The sequence below is a fragment of the Serinus canaria genome, chromosome 2 (genome assembly GCF_022539315.1).
Source record: "Serinus canaria isolate serCan28SL12 chromosome 2, serCan2020, whole genome shotgun sequence".
NCBI lineage: Eukaryota > Metazoa > Chordata > Aves > Passeriformes > Fringillidae > Serinus > Serinus canaria.
The window spans coordinates 50,400,942-50,420,124 of record NC_066315.1 but is presented as its reverse complement, the minus strand read 5'-3'; the positions used below and the strand labels follow the sequence as shown (position 1 = coordinate 50,420,124).

At 39.4% G+C, this 19,183-nt stretch overlaps 1 protein-coding gene across 1 annotated transcript in view; it reads left to right on the top strand.

The window, feature by feature from the left end:
- Positions 1–19,183, top strand: part of ITGA9 (integrin subunit alpha 9) — a 236,973-nt gene that overhangs the window by 21,690 nt on the left and 196,100 nt on the right. The window contains exons 5-13 of the mRNA XM_030233983.2: positions 160–227; positions 2,467–2,596; positions 4,097–4,182; positions 6,766–6,834; positions 10,079–10,216; positions 12,805–12,910; positions 14,319–14,413; positions 17,354–17,444; positions 17,963–18,008. Coding sequence (XP_030089843.1) covers positions 160–227; positions 2,467–2,596; positions 4,097–4,182; positions 6,766–6,834; positions 10,079–10,216; positions 12,805–12,910; positions 14,319–14,413; positions 17,354–17,444; positions 17,963–18,008 — 829 coding nt within the window. The remainder of the gene's footprint in view (positions 1–159; positions 228–2,466; positions 2,597–4,096; positions 4,183–6,765; positions 6,835–10,078; positions 10,217–12,804; positions 12,911–14,318; positions 14,414–17,353; positions 17,445–17,962; positions 18,009–19,183) is intronic.

Below are 19,183 nucleotides of genomic sequence, written 5' to 3'. Positions count from 1 at the left end.
CGTGGTGCACCTTAGTGGCTGATCCACTGATAAAACCCAGGAGCCCTGCATGCTGGTGTCTCTCCAGGCTGCGTGAGTAGAAACACAGGTGGCTCAGGTGAAGAGTGTGTGCTGTGTCAGGGATGACCACAGTTTGTTTTCTTCCCTTCTTCCATCCAGAGTACAAGAAGAAGTATGGGGAGGAACATGGTTCTTGCCAGGCAGGGATCGCAGGCTTCTTCACCAAGGTGAGCCGGGGCACATGCATGGAAAGCTTGGGATTGGTAAGTGGCTCTCCTGTTGCATGTCCCAGGAGGAGATTCCCAAGTATGGTGTGGACAGTGGGCTGAGTGCTGAAAATGATCCCTTCCTGCCAGCAAACACCCTTTTGCCTTGTTTAGTTTCTCAGGTGTCTGTTTCTTGCACAGTGACTGAGCAGTGGTTCATACATGCGTGTATGTGTCTCTCAAGGTCTGTGGACAAGTATAAATGAATTGACTCTGGAAGTGTCTTCAGGCAATATTCTTATTATGTGTATCCCAAAACTTGCATAGTGGTATTTCTCTATCTGTCATTAGCTCTTTACTGGAAGCTATGATGTAAAAGTCTTTCTGGAATAATTTTGTTTATGTAGTGCATGTGCATGCATATATTGCACATACATACACATACATACATACAGAAGGTAAACACTTTTTTTCAGTTCTGCTACCATTCTTTGTCGCAGAATGATGGAGGAAAAAAATGTGGTAGAATATGCACACCACAGTTGTTCTAAATACTTGATCACATTCTTTTCTGAACAGATGTCTATCATCCATGTTTCAGTTTTGTCAAGAATTAATTTGTTCCCTTATGCCTGGATTTTTTTCTTTTGTTAATGTTTCAGGGTTGTGGCTTTTCCACTTGTGTGTTTTGGTTTTATTTTAAATTTTTTAAGAACACATACCCTCTCCTAATTATATATATCTGCACTGATCTACAGAATGTATTGTCCAGACTGATACAAATAGAATAAAGGTTTTCTCTTTCAGAAATTGCCTTCTGCCATTTCAGTAAACTGGGATGTCGGGCACTGTTGCCACAAGGGCACTGTCTGGTAACTGGTTGTTCAGCCAGCAGCAGCTGTTTCCTGACTTATCTGCTCTCCCCAGCCTGTTTCTGTTCCCAGGCTTAAATTTTCCTTTGCTACCCTAGTTCAAAAGATACCTTTGAACTTTTATCACTTCAGTCTGATGGCAGCAGGAAATGCAGATAAATGGCTTTTTGGGTCAATCAGGCGATCCTCCATCCTGTATTCAGTGCTGTGGATGGTGGTTTTTCCATACAGTAAGTGATCTGATAGGTATGGCCCATTACAAGGAAAAAGCTATTTCTAAGCATATGCTGCTCTTTGGTTGGTTTTGTATTCCTGTCCCTGTAGTCGTATTAGGAGAATCCCTTGTTTTACATCTCTCCCCAGCTGGAACTGGTCACCTGAAGGGGACTTGGATATGATAGCAATTTCCCACAGGGATGGAGTCCACCCATGGCTTTGCATTGAATGGAGATGTGAGGAAAGCAGCTGTTCACATGTCTTCTTAGGGGATAGAGAACTTCCTGGGGTTAATGCTCCTCTGGCTTAATTTGGCCCCTTGCTGGAGGTATTTAAAACCACATCCAGGAGCAAGGTTTTTCTGCAAGGATGCTGTATGTTTTGGAACATTTTGTGAATTTCTCTTGAATGTAAATGTACCGTGGATTTTGACTCAAAAATATTATCCGTGACCATCTACCTTTGAATGCTGGATGAAACTGTGCCTGATTTCTGTGGTCTTTCAAAATGTTCAGTCACTCTAGTTGTCTGTAATGCTCCCAAGCCATTTTATGATGCTATGATGACTCTATATTCAGGTTGTCTCTCAAAGACCAGAGTGTATGATGACAGAGCTGGGCAAAACGTTCCGACTAGGACACAACACACATCCTGCTTTGTTGAGTGCATGGCAGCTGTTTAGCTTCATAGTTGTAAAATCAAAATCCTTTGTGCTGCTAACATGGTTGGTTAGTATAGCATGTCAGCCAGTATCAGGGCATGATCTGTAGCTGAGTGATGGGTTCTAGGTGGGCTGAAGTCTTCTGTCTCTTGGTCTTCTGAAGGATGTTTGGGAAAGGCAGCAAGTAGAACGATTTTTCAGAGAACTATGTTAGCAGGGATAAGCTTGATGGTTAATAAGGTTGCGGAAAGTCTTCTGTTTCAGCAGAAGAGCTGAGCAGAAGTGGACTATAAAAGGGCAATCTGTCTCTAGGGTATATGCAGTGACCTCCAGGTTTGGGAAGAGGGAAGGATACTGTCCAAATGCACACAGAATGGAGGTTGTTACAGATAGACTTATTACTGGTGTTTTAAGTAAATATCCTCTCCCTTCTCCATTAATGTGTAAAGTTTTGATTGTTATTTTTTCCTCCTACCCTTTTCCTCACACACTTCCGTTTTTTCTGTTGTAGGAACTGGTCATCATGGGGGCACCAGGATCTTATTATTGGACAGGAACTGTCAAAGTATTGAATCTCACTGACAACACATATTACAAGCTGAATGATGATGCTGTGATAGCCAGGAGGTACACGTACCTTGGTAAGCAGCTGTCCAGTGCTCACTGTAAATAGGAAATTGTCCAACAATGTGTTTTGAGGCTTTGATGCTATAAAGTTGGTAGTGTTTGTTTCTATGGTGATGGTATTTTTATAAAAAGTGTGAAAGGAAGAATTTGAATTAAAATGATACTTATCTGGAAGCAAAGAAGCATTCAAAATACTCAGTTTTTCTCTACTTGTTCTAAGACCCTCCCCCCACACTTGATTGTAATTTTTTTTACTAATATAGAAAAGGCATTTTAACAGCACTTTTTGACAGCACATTGGGTGGGCTTCTTAACATTCTTGCCTTTGCCCTGTAACAGGCAAATTATTTGTTGCTAGTTGAACTGCATGTCTGCTTACATGTGCCTTTAAAATGTGTGCAACAACTAATTACAGAATTTGTATTGTAGATGCATTTATTTCAACAGAAATAACACAATCTAAATGCGGCTTTGGCAACTGAAGAAAGTTGTGAAGGGTTTGGATGTCGATACATCTTTATCTCAATTGCTTTTACTTGCTCTAAAACCAGCTAATGTCCCTGAAATGCTTAATTTAAATGCTTCCACCTAATCTGAAGTGCCTAAGACTGTTGATGCCTAGAAGGCATTTCAGCAGTTTGATACTGTTTGACTAAAGTCTTGCACTGACCTCTCATTGTTCCCTTTTAATTTTTAAAAAACCATCATTTTGTAGATACTGCTTGGTGATAGCTAAATGAAGAGTTAATGTTTACCTGTTTGCAGACATAAATAGGTTTGGCCACTGATAGGCTTGTACTATGGGGTTTACTATGTTGATGAGAGCCTCATCAACATAGTAAATAATTTGGAGCAAAAGAGCAAGGCAAATACAAAAGAACCTCAGAAGGAAAGCTACTCCACTCATCTTTAGTTATTATATATTGTTTTAATATATGAAATAAAGCTGAATCTTTGATCTTTTTCTTTCAAATACACACTTTTTTCTTTGATATATCATCCCATTTTTCTTCTTGCCTAGAAAAAAACCTTTTTAAGCTATTGACTTCTCTTTGCCTTATGTCCTTTTCTGTCTCCCCCAATCAAAAAGGAACATGATTTTCCAAGCCTTCCTGGGCAGTGATTTTAGCCAAAGGAGGATGCTCCTGTCTGATCCAAGTGGGACTGTTGCTCTTTGACATGATACTTTCTCCATGGTCATATGATCACTTTTCTCTTTTTGTGTATGCCTTTTCCTGTTGGAGTTGGCAAACTTTTCCCAATATGAGCTCCTCATGTCCCTTGGTCATCTCCATACACGTGGCTTTCTTGTCTCAGCTTTTGGAAGGGTACTGGAGGGTGCACTCTCACTTCCCTTCCCCTAGAACTTTTGAACAGAATATTGGTCCATCCTGAGCAGAAAGGTTGTTGAACTCTTAAGTGCTGCCCAGGAGCAGGGAAGCCTTATAAGCCTGATCTGTCTGGTTGATCTGTTTTGCTGTCATGGTTATTTATATATTTCCTTTACTACTCAGGATATGCGGTGACAGCAGGTCATTTCTCTCAGCCGACTACGACTGACATTGTAGGAGGAGCTCCCCAGGATGGAGGCATTGGAAAGGTGTGGCTCTTAATCAAACAGTAATGTGGGTTGGATACATTTCAGTGCATGAAATGTAATACTGATGCAGTTCTAACATGTATGAAAAGACAAGAATTTTTTGTCTGCAGGGTAGTTTTGAGCACTGAGCAGGGGTGAGATGAGTTTGGTGAAGCTGTCAAATTTTCTCAACCTGTCCCTCCCTGATGCATCGCATCCTTTGCCCTTCTTCCCTCTCTTCCCCACCCAGTCCTTACAATACCCATTTTAATGAGACACCAACAAGATCTCTTTCACACTGCTTTTGTTTAGGTTTAGGTATTACTTAAAACTTTCCTAGAAATGATAATACTTGTAAAAGTTAATTTGTCTTCTGCTTCTTTTATTCACACATTTGACTATTTCAGTATTTACTTCAAGGTAACATCTCTGCCAGAATGAGATTAGGTGATTTGATGCCATTTTAAACTTCATAATACTTTGATGTTTGGTGTATTAGACTTTGTATTTTTGCCAGCTATACTTAGAAATCTTGGTGATAGTCTCTTAAGAAGGAAGGAAACAAAAAAGATCTTCCTATGGGCATATATAGGTTCAATGTCCCAAAGAGGTAAACAAGTGAATGGCTAGTTGGAAATGGCTAGTGAGTTAGGCAAGCCTGGTTCTCCTGGGCTAAGTATCCATGTGCTATTAGAGAAATTGGTTGAGGGTGAGCACTGTGACCTCTTATACTCTTCTAAACCAAAGGTGGAAAAAGTGGGAGTGAGGAGAGGGAGAGAAGGAATGTAAAGGATCTGCTTTTGTCTCTCTTTCTTAATAATGCAATCCTTTGGGGGCCTCCTGTCACCATTTGCTTGAGCAGAGATATCCTGCAGTCCCCTTCCATCTTCCTCCCTTTGGCTCTCATGCTCTTTAGTGACATAAGTTGTAGCTGAACAAGCAGTGAGAAGTCTTCACTACCAGGAGCACTATCCTCTTCAGGCAGATTATTTTTGATAGTGACCATGTCCTGGGGGTAGCAGTGCAGGTGGGGAAAATGGGATAAAATTAGGGGATGAACTTGGTACTTAGACCTGATCTGGCATGACTAGGGCGTAGAGGATATAGTAGCATCACACTTGCTACTGAGAGGACATGTGCATGAGAAAGACATAGTTTCTTTATCCCAGGTGTTCTATTATGGTTGCTACAGTGCACCTTCCTTCCAAGCTGGTTTTTCTGTGGAACAAATTTAATATCTCTGCAAGGAGGAGGGTGTGGAAACACACCTGCTAGCAAGAGATCAACAATACAGCAGCTGACTCTGTAGTTTAAAGACTACTGCTTTAGTCTCTAAAGCTTACATTATTCTCCCTTGGCATGGGATGTGGGTAGCAGGAACACATGGCAAAGTGTCGGTAAGAGGTGCTGAATACAGAACATTACAATGAGTAGTCCTGTTGTGCTTTCCAAATACTCTAATAAGCTGATCTTTTCCACTTCTCTGATAGAAGGTGATTAGCATTGTCACACCTTTTCACTTAAGTTAAAGCCAAGATTGTTAATGAGACTGGGTCATTTCTCCAAAGTCACAAAGACTGTCATTATTTAAGACTGTGTTTGGAGTTGTGACACCTTGGAACATGCTGTTGGTGCTAAACATGCCACTGCATAAGCTAGGGAGTCCTGTGTATATAGAGCAATTGTCCACAGTAAACCTGTGCTGTGCTCTTGACTGAAAACAGCTTTGAACTCTTTCTCACCACCTGTTAATAACTCGCCACATTCCAGTGCTTGGCTCTTACCACATGACCTTGGAAGTAAGAGATTCTCTGTCCTACAAACTGTGTGAGCACCTGCTGGGATGGAGCCTGTCAAATGCCACAGGAATGTCAAAGACTGACTGAATCAGCTTTTCTGTTGAAGGGAATCCCTTTCTACAATCCATGTACTTCACATCTGAAATTTTGGTACAAGATGTGTTCTTGAACTTGAAACATCAATACTTTAATCCCTGAGGATTGCAGATTAAACAGTTTCTCCTGTGGAAATGAGCTATCAATAGGCTGTGTTTGAATAGTTTTCTGATTTAAAAATTGCTTCAGACAGAAACAGTGGAAATGTTGTGGGTGGTCTGATTGGGATTTCTACTCTGATTGTTGCTAAAGCATCATGAAGTTTGCAATGCAGTATGTGCAGGCACATTTTCTTGATAAGGGAATGCTAGATAAGGGAAGGGGAGCGAGGTTATGCGTTCTCAGTTTTTTGCCCTACTTATTTCCAGACAGTCTCCAGATGCCACTTATTTGAGAGTTGTAAAGTTGCCTGCCTAGGTGCTTTTAAGTGCACATACACGTGCACAAACATAAACAAATCAAAAAAGTAGGCAACAAGATAATATTCAAGTGTTTCTTAGGACAAGCCTGTGATTTTTCAGGAGAGTCATCTTTTAAAAGAAGACTGACCAGTAAAGTGGTCATGAAGTTGGATCCTGGCAATAGTCACGATCATGATTCAGATGCGGTATTTCGTGGTTTAGTGCAATACAACATTCAGATATTATTTAGAAAGCACAAGTGCTTCATAGTTAGCATTGGTTAACTTTTTTCTTTTTTCACCTTTCAGGTTTATATTTTCAGAACAGATAGACAATCAGGCTCTCTAATAAAGATTTTTCAGGCTTCAGGAAAAAAGGTGAGCATTTATATATGTGTGTTTTCTATTAGGAGGGGGGTAGAGGGGGTTGGAAATAATGGCAGAGTCATCCCGGAGCATAACTTTCATTCCACTCCTTCATAAGTTGTCCAGCAAATCCTCCCAGAAGAGCTAAACCTATTGTACAGATCAGCTGTATGCCATTTCTTCTGTAGCAGTTATGACTGCAGTGTCTACTCAATGTCCATGTGACTTGAAATAAAAGGTCTTGCTGGAAATTGTAATAATGGTTCTCTTTAGTTTTATGTGACTGTAGCAGTACCTCTGAGATGTTGGACATGGGGCACCAGGTGCGCCTAGATGCAGAGATTTCCTCTTAGTAGATGTGGGTAACCTGGACTTTAGTTTAATATGCAAAGTCCCAATATATTTTTCTGTGTTGTGCTGTGACAAGGGGGATATTACAGTTGCACTGTTTTGTGGAGGAGCAGTTTCATTGCCTCAACAGATGATGATTTCCCCTTCCAACTATAAATCAGTCTTGCATTCTGTTCTTGAGACTGCTATCTTAAATCTGAACTGCCTTCCCCCTCCATGAAATTTAGTGAATGCTAGTGAGATCTAGCTTCCCCAGTGTGGTGTTGTGTTTGAATGGGGAACAGTTTGTGTTCTTCATTTGGGGGCTTACTGGAACTATGTTGCAGGAGAAACAAAATGGACAGTATGTCTAGCTGTAGGTAACAAAATGCTTTATTTAGGAATAACTTGGTGATTAAATGATACCTCTTATCTGCGGTCTCCTGTGTTCTTTTGGAAGGATAAGAAATAAAAAAAAAAAAAAAAAAAAAGGGTTTCTGGAGGGTTTTGGCTCTGGAAAGACCTGCTGCCCTCAGGAAGGGCTAAAGTGTTTGCCTGTATCCTCAGGTTGGAGTGTTACTATATCTTGTTATTTTTTTCCCCAGCAAGACACAGTTGCAGTATTTAAAAACTTGCCTGGAATAGGGGATGGTAATTTACTGAATTTAATGAAAAAAGCTACAAGCATGTGTAGGTGTGTGGTGTGACTTGTATTTTAGGGCCTCTCCAAAATTTTACTTTCTCTGCGCTAGCAGAATTACAGACATCTTGAAAGGAAAAGACCTCCCAGTTCATCCAGGGCATCTCCTGTGTTTGATTGCTTCCTGTTAATTTCTTTCCCTGTTGAGTTTTAAATGTCTCTAAGGATGTGCTCCTGACTATTCCTCAGCCTAATAAACAGAGCCATCAAAAAGTTTCCAAGTCCTAGCCAAAACCTTTCCTTTTCAATTTAATTGCTTAACTCTTATATGTAACTTACCTAATCAAGTATTTACATCATTCAAGTACTTCTAGGGCTCTTTTTCATTAGCATCTTCTTCTATAAATTCTCTAAAGTCCAAATGAGAAATTTATTTTAAAAAGAAGGCTGTGCTAAATCACCTCTTTTGTTTGGTTGTTGTTTTTTGTTATGTTTTGTGGTGGAAGCAAAACCAGACCTGCTCAGCAATGAGCACTGCTTGGAAATGAGCTCTCATAAAATGCTGCATCCTCCCCAGTGGTGTGAAAGTTCATTGTTCTGACATTCTTGGTAGGCAGATATGAACAGCAGGCCAGTTTCTGCCTTCTTTTTTTTTTTTATTAATGGAGGCTGAACTAGGAAATCAAATGCAGACAAAAAAAAAAAAAAAAAAAGAAAATTCAGTACCTTGTTATAAATGCTAAGCTTGCAAACTTCAGGTTCTTACCTGAACTGTGAACACTGTGACTTACCCACGCTGCAGACATACCATGGTATAGTTAAGTAAATAATAGCTTTTTCCTGAAAACTGCCTGAATACATAATAAAATGCTTTTCATAACTTTTGTTCCTTACCCATGAGAAATCTACCCATGAGAAATTTCTTTTAAAACCTTTGTGGATTAAAAAAATAAACAAAAAATTCACAAGGGAACTTAAGCTACAAAATAACTGGAATGAAATGATATTTGAGGTCTGACTTCAAACCCACAGAAGCACAAAAATCTGCAGGAACAAACTGAAATGTTATTCTTCAATCAACATTGCATTACATATTTAGCAACTTTTAAGTCTTACAGACTGCATACAGTTGCTGCTGCCCATTTTCTGGCATGTCCAATAGTTCAGGTTCATGAATGTTAACTTACAGGCACGGAGATCAAGCATCTGCTATGAGGAATGCAAAAGCATTCAAGGACTTAAATAATTATTCTTTTAACCTCAGATTTCCCTACTTTGTAGACAACAGCACTCAATTTCAAATACAAAGTGGCATCTTCCCCAGTTTCCTGCAGAAGCAGCTTTTAATTTTGAGGCTATAGTTTGTAGTTGATTTCAAAGAGTATGCCTTATGTTACCTTAGCAGAAGTGAACGAAATAATGGTGAAATATCATTCTTGCTTTTGGTTTCCTTTCCTTCTGTGTTTAAATGTGTTTTGAAATTTGTAATGTGGGTTCTGGCTGGGAGATAGTCATCAATGTTCACCCATATAAAAAAATCATGAAGTGAAATTAATGTATTTCTTTATTTTAAGCAATTAAGTTTATCAAGCACTAATAAGTGGAAATTGAAAGTGGTTTACATTTGTTCTGTATCAACTGAAAAGCTTTTGTTGAAAGTCTTTGTTTCTGTTTCAACTTACCTCCCTGTACATGAGAGGAAAGGCAATGATTATGACCCACAACCAGTATGCCTTTTGACAGTGATTTATACAAATAAATACAAATAGAATAGGGAAGGATAGTCTATAATCAGGAGGTAGTCTTAGATACCTGTTTTCATGGCCTCTTGCCTGTTCTTCTTTTTTTCTTTCATTATTTCTTCAAGGTATCCCCAGATCATCTGTGGTGCCCAACTTCAAGGAACTTTGGCACTGGGCATGAATAATCACTGTCCAGGTCTGATTTGGGAAACTCATTTTACCCCTTCCTAGTTTTAAGCATTTGACAAGCAACAGCTAGTCTAAGAAAGCTCTTTAGGTGTCTCACTTAAGTATGTTCCAATGTATAACTTCTGTTCTGTTGGTAAAACATCCAGGCTTGATACACTGTTATAGTAAAGTGTTTTCATTTCTGCCAGAATTATTCCTAAAACTTTCTCTATAGGAGTGCTTGGGATTGATAAAGCAGCAAGTCATCATGGGAAATTAGAATAATAACCAAGTCAAACAAAAACCAAGCGTATATTATTTCCTGCTGTGTGTGGGCAGATACTGAATGCTTTGTTGTGACTCAACTTGGTTACAGATGGGCTCTTACTTTGGCTCCTCCTTATGTGCAGTTGACCTGAATTCTGATGGTTTGTCAGACCTGCTGGTTGGAGCACCTTTGTTTTCTGAGATCAGAGATGAGGGTCAAGTCACAGTCTATATCAACAGAGGAAATGTGAGTATGTACAGGAGGTGATTTGGTAAGGGATGAGGGTGTGGGTCGCTGGCAAGGTAGTGCTTATGTCCCTCCAGCATTGCATGGTGAAACTCGGTATTTAAAATAAGTGGGGCTCTGGATGTCTCTAGCAAAGCATGAAGTCACAGGAAGACTCATCTGGTATGGCAGTTTGCCAGACGCCAGCCCAAATTCATCACAGACCTGTAAATCTTTCAAGGAGATCTGACAAAGTCTCTGGTTGTATGTTGAAACTTGGTGGCATTTGTGGCTTTATGTGGATTCCATGCCAAAACCAAGTAAGAGTCAGCAGCTTTGACTGAGTTGCCTTAGTGTTTTGAGTGGTCATTAAAACCTGAAACACAAATTGGAACACAAATATCTGAGGATTGAGAAAGAGGAGAGAAAGCAGAGGTTGAGTTCATGTTACTTTCACATTATGCCCCATGTAGAGGTTTTAGGGAAGGCTCTTACCAGCTGTTATTGTTGGATTTCACATGACCTAACAACAGTCTTGGAAAAGTCTGAACTTCATTGCATTGGCAAGGCCATTCTTATGTTTTATTTATAGGAAAACAGTGGTTGTTTACATACTACGAAATATTTAATATTCCGGTCCTAAAGCTGCTGTCTTAAAGGAAGAGTTGTTATGGACTAAAATTAAATAGGTTTATATTTAATGAACTTTGAGTTTATTTATGCTAGACTTCAAATTCACTAGAAGTCCTAGCATTTAGGACACTTGAGGAGTGTTTTTGCTGTAATTTTTTTTATTACTGCTCCTTTAATTGAGCTTTACTTTTTCAGCTTTATCCACAGGAGGTTCCACCTTGTATGTTGCAATGTTGCTGTTGGGTTCTAGTGATAGGGTCCAGAATGCCAAACAGCCAACATTTGCTGCTCACAGTGAGAGTATACATGAGATAATGTTTATCTTCTATAAAATAGTCAAAAAGCTAGTATGAGTTTCTTATACTCCTGCACCAGGAGTGTTAGAATTACTTGCACTAGCAATGGCTTGCAGGCTTGTGGGCTTTATTTTGAGCAGTGGACATTTTAAACTTTGTTTTGATGCCTTTTGCTTGGCCCCAGAAATTAAGAGCCAGACACAGTTAAGGGATAAAGGGTTTTCACCTTGGTATTTAATAAGGATCCTTATGGTGCCCCACTTTGCCAGGGTGGAATTTGCCAAAATGCACAGATTACCATATCTAACAAAAATGCCCCAAAGAGAGGCTTGAATGAATAGTGTGATATCTCCCCATCTTGAAGAATTCCCCCCTGGATGGGCCTGATTTTAATTTACAGGATGTATTTTAAAGAGGACCTTGGTTTCTCAAGATAGCATAGGGTTTTCTGGCCTCCAGCTGCAAGGTCTCTAGGATGTTTGGTCTTCTGGCCTAACAGAATACCAGGACTATGCTGAGTTATCAGACGTAAGGAATTACAATAGTGCATGCTAAGAGCACTGAGGATACATAAAAAAGGTATATAAAAGGCATATTAAAAAAAAGGCAAAAAATCATAATTGCATCAGTTTCATTCTGCAAGCACCATTGCTTAAAAGGTTGTTGCAGAGGATCAGAGAAAACTGTATTATAAAACAAGCACACATACTGATGCTATATTTAAAACACTTATGTCTTGCCCTTTCCTGTGAAAACTGCAAAGAATTGAGACACACATGCAGGCTTGCCTGTCTTCTATCTGTTGTGTTTCAATTTCATTATGTGGGATTTTCTCAAAGTCAGCAACTCCTTACAGCTGAGTTAATAATTTTAGTACACATTCCAGAGAGTAGCTTATTCTCATTCACAAAGAAAGCAAAACCAAAACAACCCTGAGGTGGGTACAGACTTAGACTGTGTAGCTAAATTTTTTTCTTGTGGAAATGTTCATTTCCCCTGAAGAGAAGGTGGTGAGAAAATAAAACTTACATATCCGACCAGAAGGTGGGTGGGCAGGAAATACCAGTGCCATATAAGGCTTCTCATGGCAGAGTAGTACAAAGCTACTTAATTTTCAACTTTTCTCTGTCTCTTTATTTCATTAAATATATTTCCTTATTCTTAATTTAAGAAGGCTTTTGGAGGAGTTTGCTTTAATCCTTCTGTCCTGTACTTAAAATGTTTTCAAATCCAATTATTAAATGTTCTTTGCTTAGGGAAAAATACTCCTTAGCTTTCTAGAGTTCAGCTGAATGAACTTGGACTAGGGATTTTGGTTGTTCGCTGTAATCTGTGAGTAGAGCAAACTCTGGGCTGTTATGTTTTAGGCATGATTCACCAGTTCCTGTGGCTGCATTTAATTACACCTCTAGGTTACTGTTTAGTTAATTTAGTATTTAGGTTAAGTCATGCACTCCTTTGTCTTCCCTTTCCCCTTTAAAACTAAAATCCAGAAGGTTTAAAACACAAGTAAATTTGATTTCTAGAGCCCAGGTAATCTGACTGCAAAGAGAGCAAGAGACAGGCTGCATCTTTGCCCCAGGTCATTCCCACATCACATGGGCAGCTTCCATGGGGAAGGCTTGCCTCATCCAGGGCTTGCACCATTTCCCTGACTTTTTTTTATTTCTTGCTTGCTAGGGAGTGCTGGAAGAGCAGGTCACCCTGGACGGCGACAGCGCCTATAATGCACACTTTGGAGAGAGCATGGCTGCCCTTGGCGATATAGATGACGATGGCTTCCCAGGTCAGTGCAATTTCTTCCATGGCCGTTTCTCCATAAATATGAGCAACACTGGTGACACTGTCAGTCTTGCATGGCATGCATTGCTTATCCAGACCTGACTAGCACCTGGGTTCAACCTAAAGATAAATCTGCTTGTGTAGGATTTGTGTGCTAAAGCATTTTGTAGCTGACTGTCCTTGCTGTTGGTTTAGTTTATGTCTGTGCAGGTCACATTAACACTGCTTTGCTTTCCTTGCTGTTGTATTTTCTTCTTCCCCATATGGCTCATAAAAGGCTGTAGATACCCTCACCCTGAACAAAACAGAAACCTATGTCTGACTTCTTTCTTCTTGATCATTTCCCGTCAACAAACCTTTCCGGTTTTGTTGATGTAATCTCATTTCTTATCAAGAAGTATAATTCAGAAGTAGCTTCTCACTTCTGATAACACATAGTCTATTAATTTCTCTCTTTTGCTTTGTTTTCCCTCTGTGCCATTCTCAGGATGCTCAGTGTGAGACCCCATGCTGTGAGAAGAGTAGGTGAGAACAAAACATTGGCGTTCCTTTTCTGCCCTGGTTTCTAGAAGTGCAGATTAAGGACTTCTAAACAACAGCCAATTTAGCATGTGCTTGGATTTATTTGTTCCAGGCCACTCAGGACACAGTTTCCCATTAAGCCTAACCCAGCCTCACAAATTGTGAACATGCTTTTCCTCTGCATCTGGACATGTGCTTGTGTGTACTTGCTAATATTTATAGTCAGTCATGGTGATGTTGAGACTGGAGAGGGAGTTGGATCAGTCCACGAAGCAATTGTGAAAAGCTTAATTTTAGCAGATAGCATAGTCACTAGATCCAAGCAGGAGAGGCAAACAGGAGGTGGGATCATGCTTTCTGTAGGAGTTTGCAGTTAAGTTGGATCAATTGTAATTTGGAAAGTCACTCTCAGTAGTTGTTTTTAATTCTTGCCTATCCATTTAATATCCCCAGCCTCTTTGTGTAGCCTTGGATTTTCAACCAACCTTAATGTACTGCTACAATAAATATTTTGCCAGTCTTGTCTTGGTTCACAAAGCTGATTTTCTCATGGGTTGAAGATTTGGTTATGAAAGGATTCTAAATTCACTTTTTTGAGTATGGTTGCAGGTTGATAAATATATTTTTGTAAAAGAACATGTATCTAATTAGGCACAACATCTGATTATATGAAACATACATATGTGTACAAATTCATATGCATTTGTGTATTTTCAAAGTTTATCTTAACATGAGCTCTTAATTAAATCATATAAGTTCTTCTACCAAGGTTCATATGAGCTGCTGATCACCTTTTCATGGGGACCTGTTTTCCTATGGATAGCTGTATCCTAAAATTAGGGAAAAGTTGGATTAATGGAATGGATTGTGAAATCTGCACTGTTTTACAGATGTTGCCATTGGAGCGCCTAAGGAGGATAACTACATAGGAGCAGTGTACATTTACCATGGGGATGCCAATGGTATAATACCTCAGTACTCTATGGTATGTGATGTTATTGTTTATGGTCTCTATCTGAAAGCCACTTTCCCAGGACCTGCAGAAATAAACAATACTTAAGGGTCCCTTAATAGGTAACCTTGTCATAGCTCCATATCCTTTTCTCAGTCGTGGTTTGAAGATAGCTTCTCCCAAAGTTTGTCTGTATCTATGCTGAAAAGTAAAATTATGGAACTCAGGAGGTATTTTTTACTGTTTTTTGTTTCAGTTGTCAACTATATCTTCTTGAAGCAAGCAGAGTCTTGAAAGTTGAGTGTTAGTTTTTAGGGGTAATATTAATGCAGAGGAGAAATGAAAACCCTTGAAAGGGTTTGAGCATGCAATTATGGAGAGGCCTGTGGGAAGTTGGGAGGTTGCACTTTCTTCCTGTAGAAGCAGACTTTGTGAGAATGAAGAGTTACTAACTGTTCTTTTGTGTGTCTTTACCCACTTTATTGACCCTCTTGCATTCTGACAATATGTCAGAACGCCATTCTTAGGTGCCATCCCCCTTACCCACTTCTGATGAAGTAAAACCTTATTAGGGATATGCTATTGTGTCTTGTGCACAGACAAGAGAGTGCAATTTAGATGCTGTAGCCAGGCAGTAGAGAAGATAAATTTATGCTCACGCTGTCCAACATATGTCTTGTAGTCTCTGTCTAGCACATTTCATTGTTCCGAAAGTCTGACTCTTCCCTCTCTCTCTGTGTTTGAAGTTCTGTTTGTTTTGTTTTGTTGCTGGGTGGGATCCTTCACAGTAAATCAGTTTACACAGAATTAAAGAGTTCAGTGGTTATATTGGCAACTCTTTCACAGACTATAAAAGTTTAGTTCTTCCTTTACCATGTATATGGCATGTACTGCTTTTGAGAAAAAAGGAAGTTAAGTGACTCTTCAGTACATTTTAGAAGTATTCATAATGTATGGCATATGGAGGATTCTGCCTGATTTTTGCCAAGTGCCACTGGTTGGGAGGTTCTTCTCTGAAAACCCAAGAGCTTTCCAGCTCTTGCTGAAAAGGATCAGATTTTTTTTTTAATTTAGTATAGTTTAGTTTTTTGGTTTGGTTTCATTTTTTTAGTTTTTTGGCAGTTTTTTTGTTGGTCATTCTTGGGAAAATTTTACATTTTTTAAGGACAGATCATCAGGGTGGGAAGGAAGGCATCCTGTTTGTGATCTCTCCCTCCCCATTGGAGCAAGGCCAGCAGATACAGCACGTCTCTCTATTTGGTCAGTGGGAAAACACCCAGCTCAAGAGTGTGGCAGGGTATGTGGTCATTGGCTCTTGATAAACTGTTCCTGTCATTGTCCCATGTCCTGAGGCAGCCATGGGGGCACTGCTTACAGGCATTGTCTCTTTGCCATTTCCCACTATCTGGTGCAGGGCACTAGACACACCGCTGGTTCAAGTCCTGTGTGCAACCAAAACTGTAACAATTTCATCTCTTTACCTCTCTGCCCTGGATTTTAACCTGGAGGTGGAAGACACTTTGTATCTTATTACTATATTTCTGATCCATTTTACTGATGTGGAGTTCCTCTTTGAAATAAGCTGTGAGAGGTGGAGGGGAGGGTGTCCAGCAGGGTATGTATTTTCACCCTTTTCATTTTGTTAGCTCTTCCTCCTCCTTCCTCCTGCTTTCATCATTTAAAGTGCTTGTAAGTGTCATTCTCTGATGTCTCTTCAGCAGCTTCAGTGGCAGCTATTAACAGAAGCAGCTGACTTGGCTTTGTGTCCTGCTATTTTCATTTATGGTACTTAAAGGCAGCATTATTCTTCTGTCTTGTAGGCTGAAAGAACGCACAGATGTCTTTTAGGTGTTTGCATGTGGGATTTACCACCCTAATTGGGATCCCCAAAAATGGAATATGAGTGTAATGTGGGGATGAAGGTACTTCCAGTTAAGCTTACCTGCCCACAAGTAGCAATAGAGATCTGTACTCAGAGGAGCTCTGTTTTCCCTGTAAACTAACTGTCAGAATATCTTTTTTACCTTCAACTAGTCTTTTTTTCCATAAATTTCCTGCCTGATCTTTTGTCCAATATTGCATTCTTTTATGGGAGGGCCAGGAAAGTTGGTCACATGTCACAAACAGTGAAGCACCTCCAACAGACTTAAAATTACTTCATGATTTCCTCTGTCTGTAACTTCTGCAGTCAGAAGTTGATTTGAGTTCAGGTCTTGTACTGGTGGCCCAGGAAATGATTGAAAGCTAGCTGATTGCCTTCTTAGAAAAAGAGATTTTGATATGTTAATTTGCTTCAGACATTTGCACTTACAATGCAAATAATTTAGAGAAAGTTTTGTGTTATAATTAAAAGAAGAAAGAAACTATGTTAGAAGTTAATTAATCTTTGTGTGTGGGAGGCAAAAATGAAATACAATGTCCAAACTGGCAGAAAATACTCTGCAATAGATGATGGAAACCAGAATTTTCAAATGGGATGAGAATTAATCATTTTGACTTTGAGTATGCTGGCAGACTTGGTGAAAAGAAATGATTGTATGTGATTTTCTGTTTTAACTAATCATTAATATTGTTAACATGCTTCTTAAAACTTTTATTCACAGAAATTAGGTAATTAAAAAAAAATCTCTTGGGTGCAGTTATATTTTTTCCTCATGCAGAAATCTGTTTGATGTGTTCCTTATTTTGCTTAGGTCTACATGAGTATTGTAATGCAGGTGTGGGTTTTTAGGTCAAGTCAACACTGGTCTCCTACTAGCCAGGAGCAGAAGGGCAGTTGACAGCCTTCCTGTTAGGGCTGTTTGGGTGCAGTGCAAGACAGCAGATGCGTAGCACTTCCAGCCCACAGAAGAGATACCCGTGGCCATGGAAATCATGCTTAAATGTTTTGGGATTTTTTTGTTTTGCAGTGGGTTTTTTTGAGAGGATTTTTTGTGTTAATGACTAATTTCACTTGTGTGTTTTCTACTGCAGAAGCTGTCTGGAGAAACAATAAACCCAAAGCTGCGTATGTTTGGCCAGTCCATATCAGGGGGAGTTGATATGGATAGCAATGGTTACCCAGGTGTGTCAATTACTCTGGCAGTGAGAGCATCAGGAAAATACATCAGCAGGCTGAGAAAACAGCAGAGCTGGTTGTTTTCAGGCTCCTAGTTCCTGCCATTGCAGGTGGTCAGTGAAACTGAGCTGCTTTTTCCATTTCCCTTCTGCCACTCAAAACTCCTGATAAAAATTTTCAGTGATTGCCTAATTAAAGTATTTGGACTGTTACAATGATTCAGTATCTGGCCAAGGTTTTAAGTTACTGGGAAGCTGCTCTGTCAGGATGGCAATCTTAAAATAACCCAAAAAGTAGAGAATAATATAACAGTAGTAATAAAAATCAAACAACCAAGCAGAAGTGAACATCACAGAACTAATCCTTTAATTACAAGACCTATGACATAATGATATTTGAAGGGACAAACTGGCTAAGTCAGAAAGTGCTTTTTTTAGATTCATGCTCTGTGATTTAGCAACAGATTTCAGACAACTGAATTTTATGCCTCCTTTGTAACTGCCTCAATGTTACAAACATTTCAGATATGACTGTTGGAGCCTTCCTGTCAGACAATGTGGTACTTCTGAGGTGAGATATCTTTTTCATTCACTGTTGTCTTCTTCTGTTTTCTGTTTATATCTTAAATGGTCTAAGTCCAGTTTCCTCCCTAGTTTATTGTGGCCAGAAGAAGCTAGCTGGATCACTTTTTAAGCAAAACCTTAGACATGAATGGTGTCAAAAAATGCAGTCTAATTTAAATAGAATAGTGGGGGGTGATAATACCAGGATAATACCTGGTCTATGAAGAAAAAGGGTTAGAGCCGAAAGGAAATGTGTTGCATCTCAGTGTCTCAAGAAAGGTTGCTCCTGACTTGTGACAAGGCTTTTTTATACTTCTGATGTTTAACTGAAGTAAATCAATGGTGATTAAAGGGAATGCAGTTAGCTAAAAATGAGCTGCGTAGGATGCCAGGATGTAGTTTTGCCGATACAGATAGATACACAGTTTTTCAGATATATATATATAATTTTTTAAGGGGATGCAGAGTGAAATTAGAGTGTTTAGGGAAATGAAATACGAATACATTTTCAGTGCACACAGGAGCTGGGCTGCTGTTTCAAGTTTGTGATTTAAGTGTAATTGCTTGTTCTGTCTTATAGAGGTGGGACAGCTTGGTTCACCATATTATGCGGGTGGAGAGTTAGAGTGCAAGTGACCTAGGTAACAGAATGGAAAGCCGGATTTCTGTCAGTAGCTCTTTTGTTACACTTGTTAATATTAAATAAAAAAATCCTTTCAATACTTAGATATCTCTAGGAACTCCTGCATCTTAATGGAAAATTAAGCTCTCTGCTGGAGCTGCGGAACAGATGTGCCAACCTTCTTCCTGTTCAAGGCAGGAGAAACTTGGCTGTGTTTCCATTTGTATCAGTTACACTGAAGAAAAAGGAGAGAGAGGGAAGATATACTCTTGATGATCAGCATGGCAAATGGTCAAGACTTTTGAAGAGTTTTCTGTTTCTTCATCATATATACAAAGAACACTAATAAACTGCTTCTGTGAAAAGGTGTGCCATGCCCTGGATGCAAATTCACAGTCTCACATCTCTGAAGCTGCTTAAAAGAAAACTACATTTTTCACCTACATTGATGTTACTTGCAGAGAAGGGAAGACAAACTAAAAGGGTTATTGTGATTAAAACCACATACATCACAACAGCACGATGACCTCTGTTCATGCGTTCAGTTATGCTTGTGCATT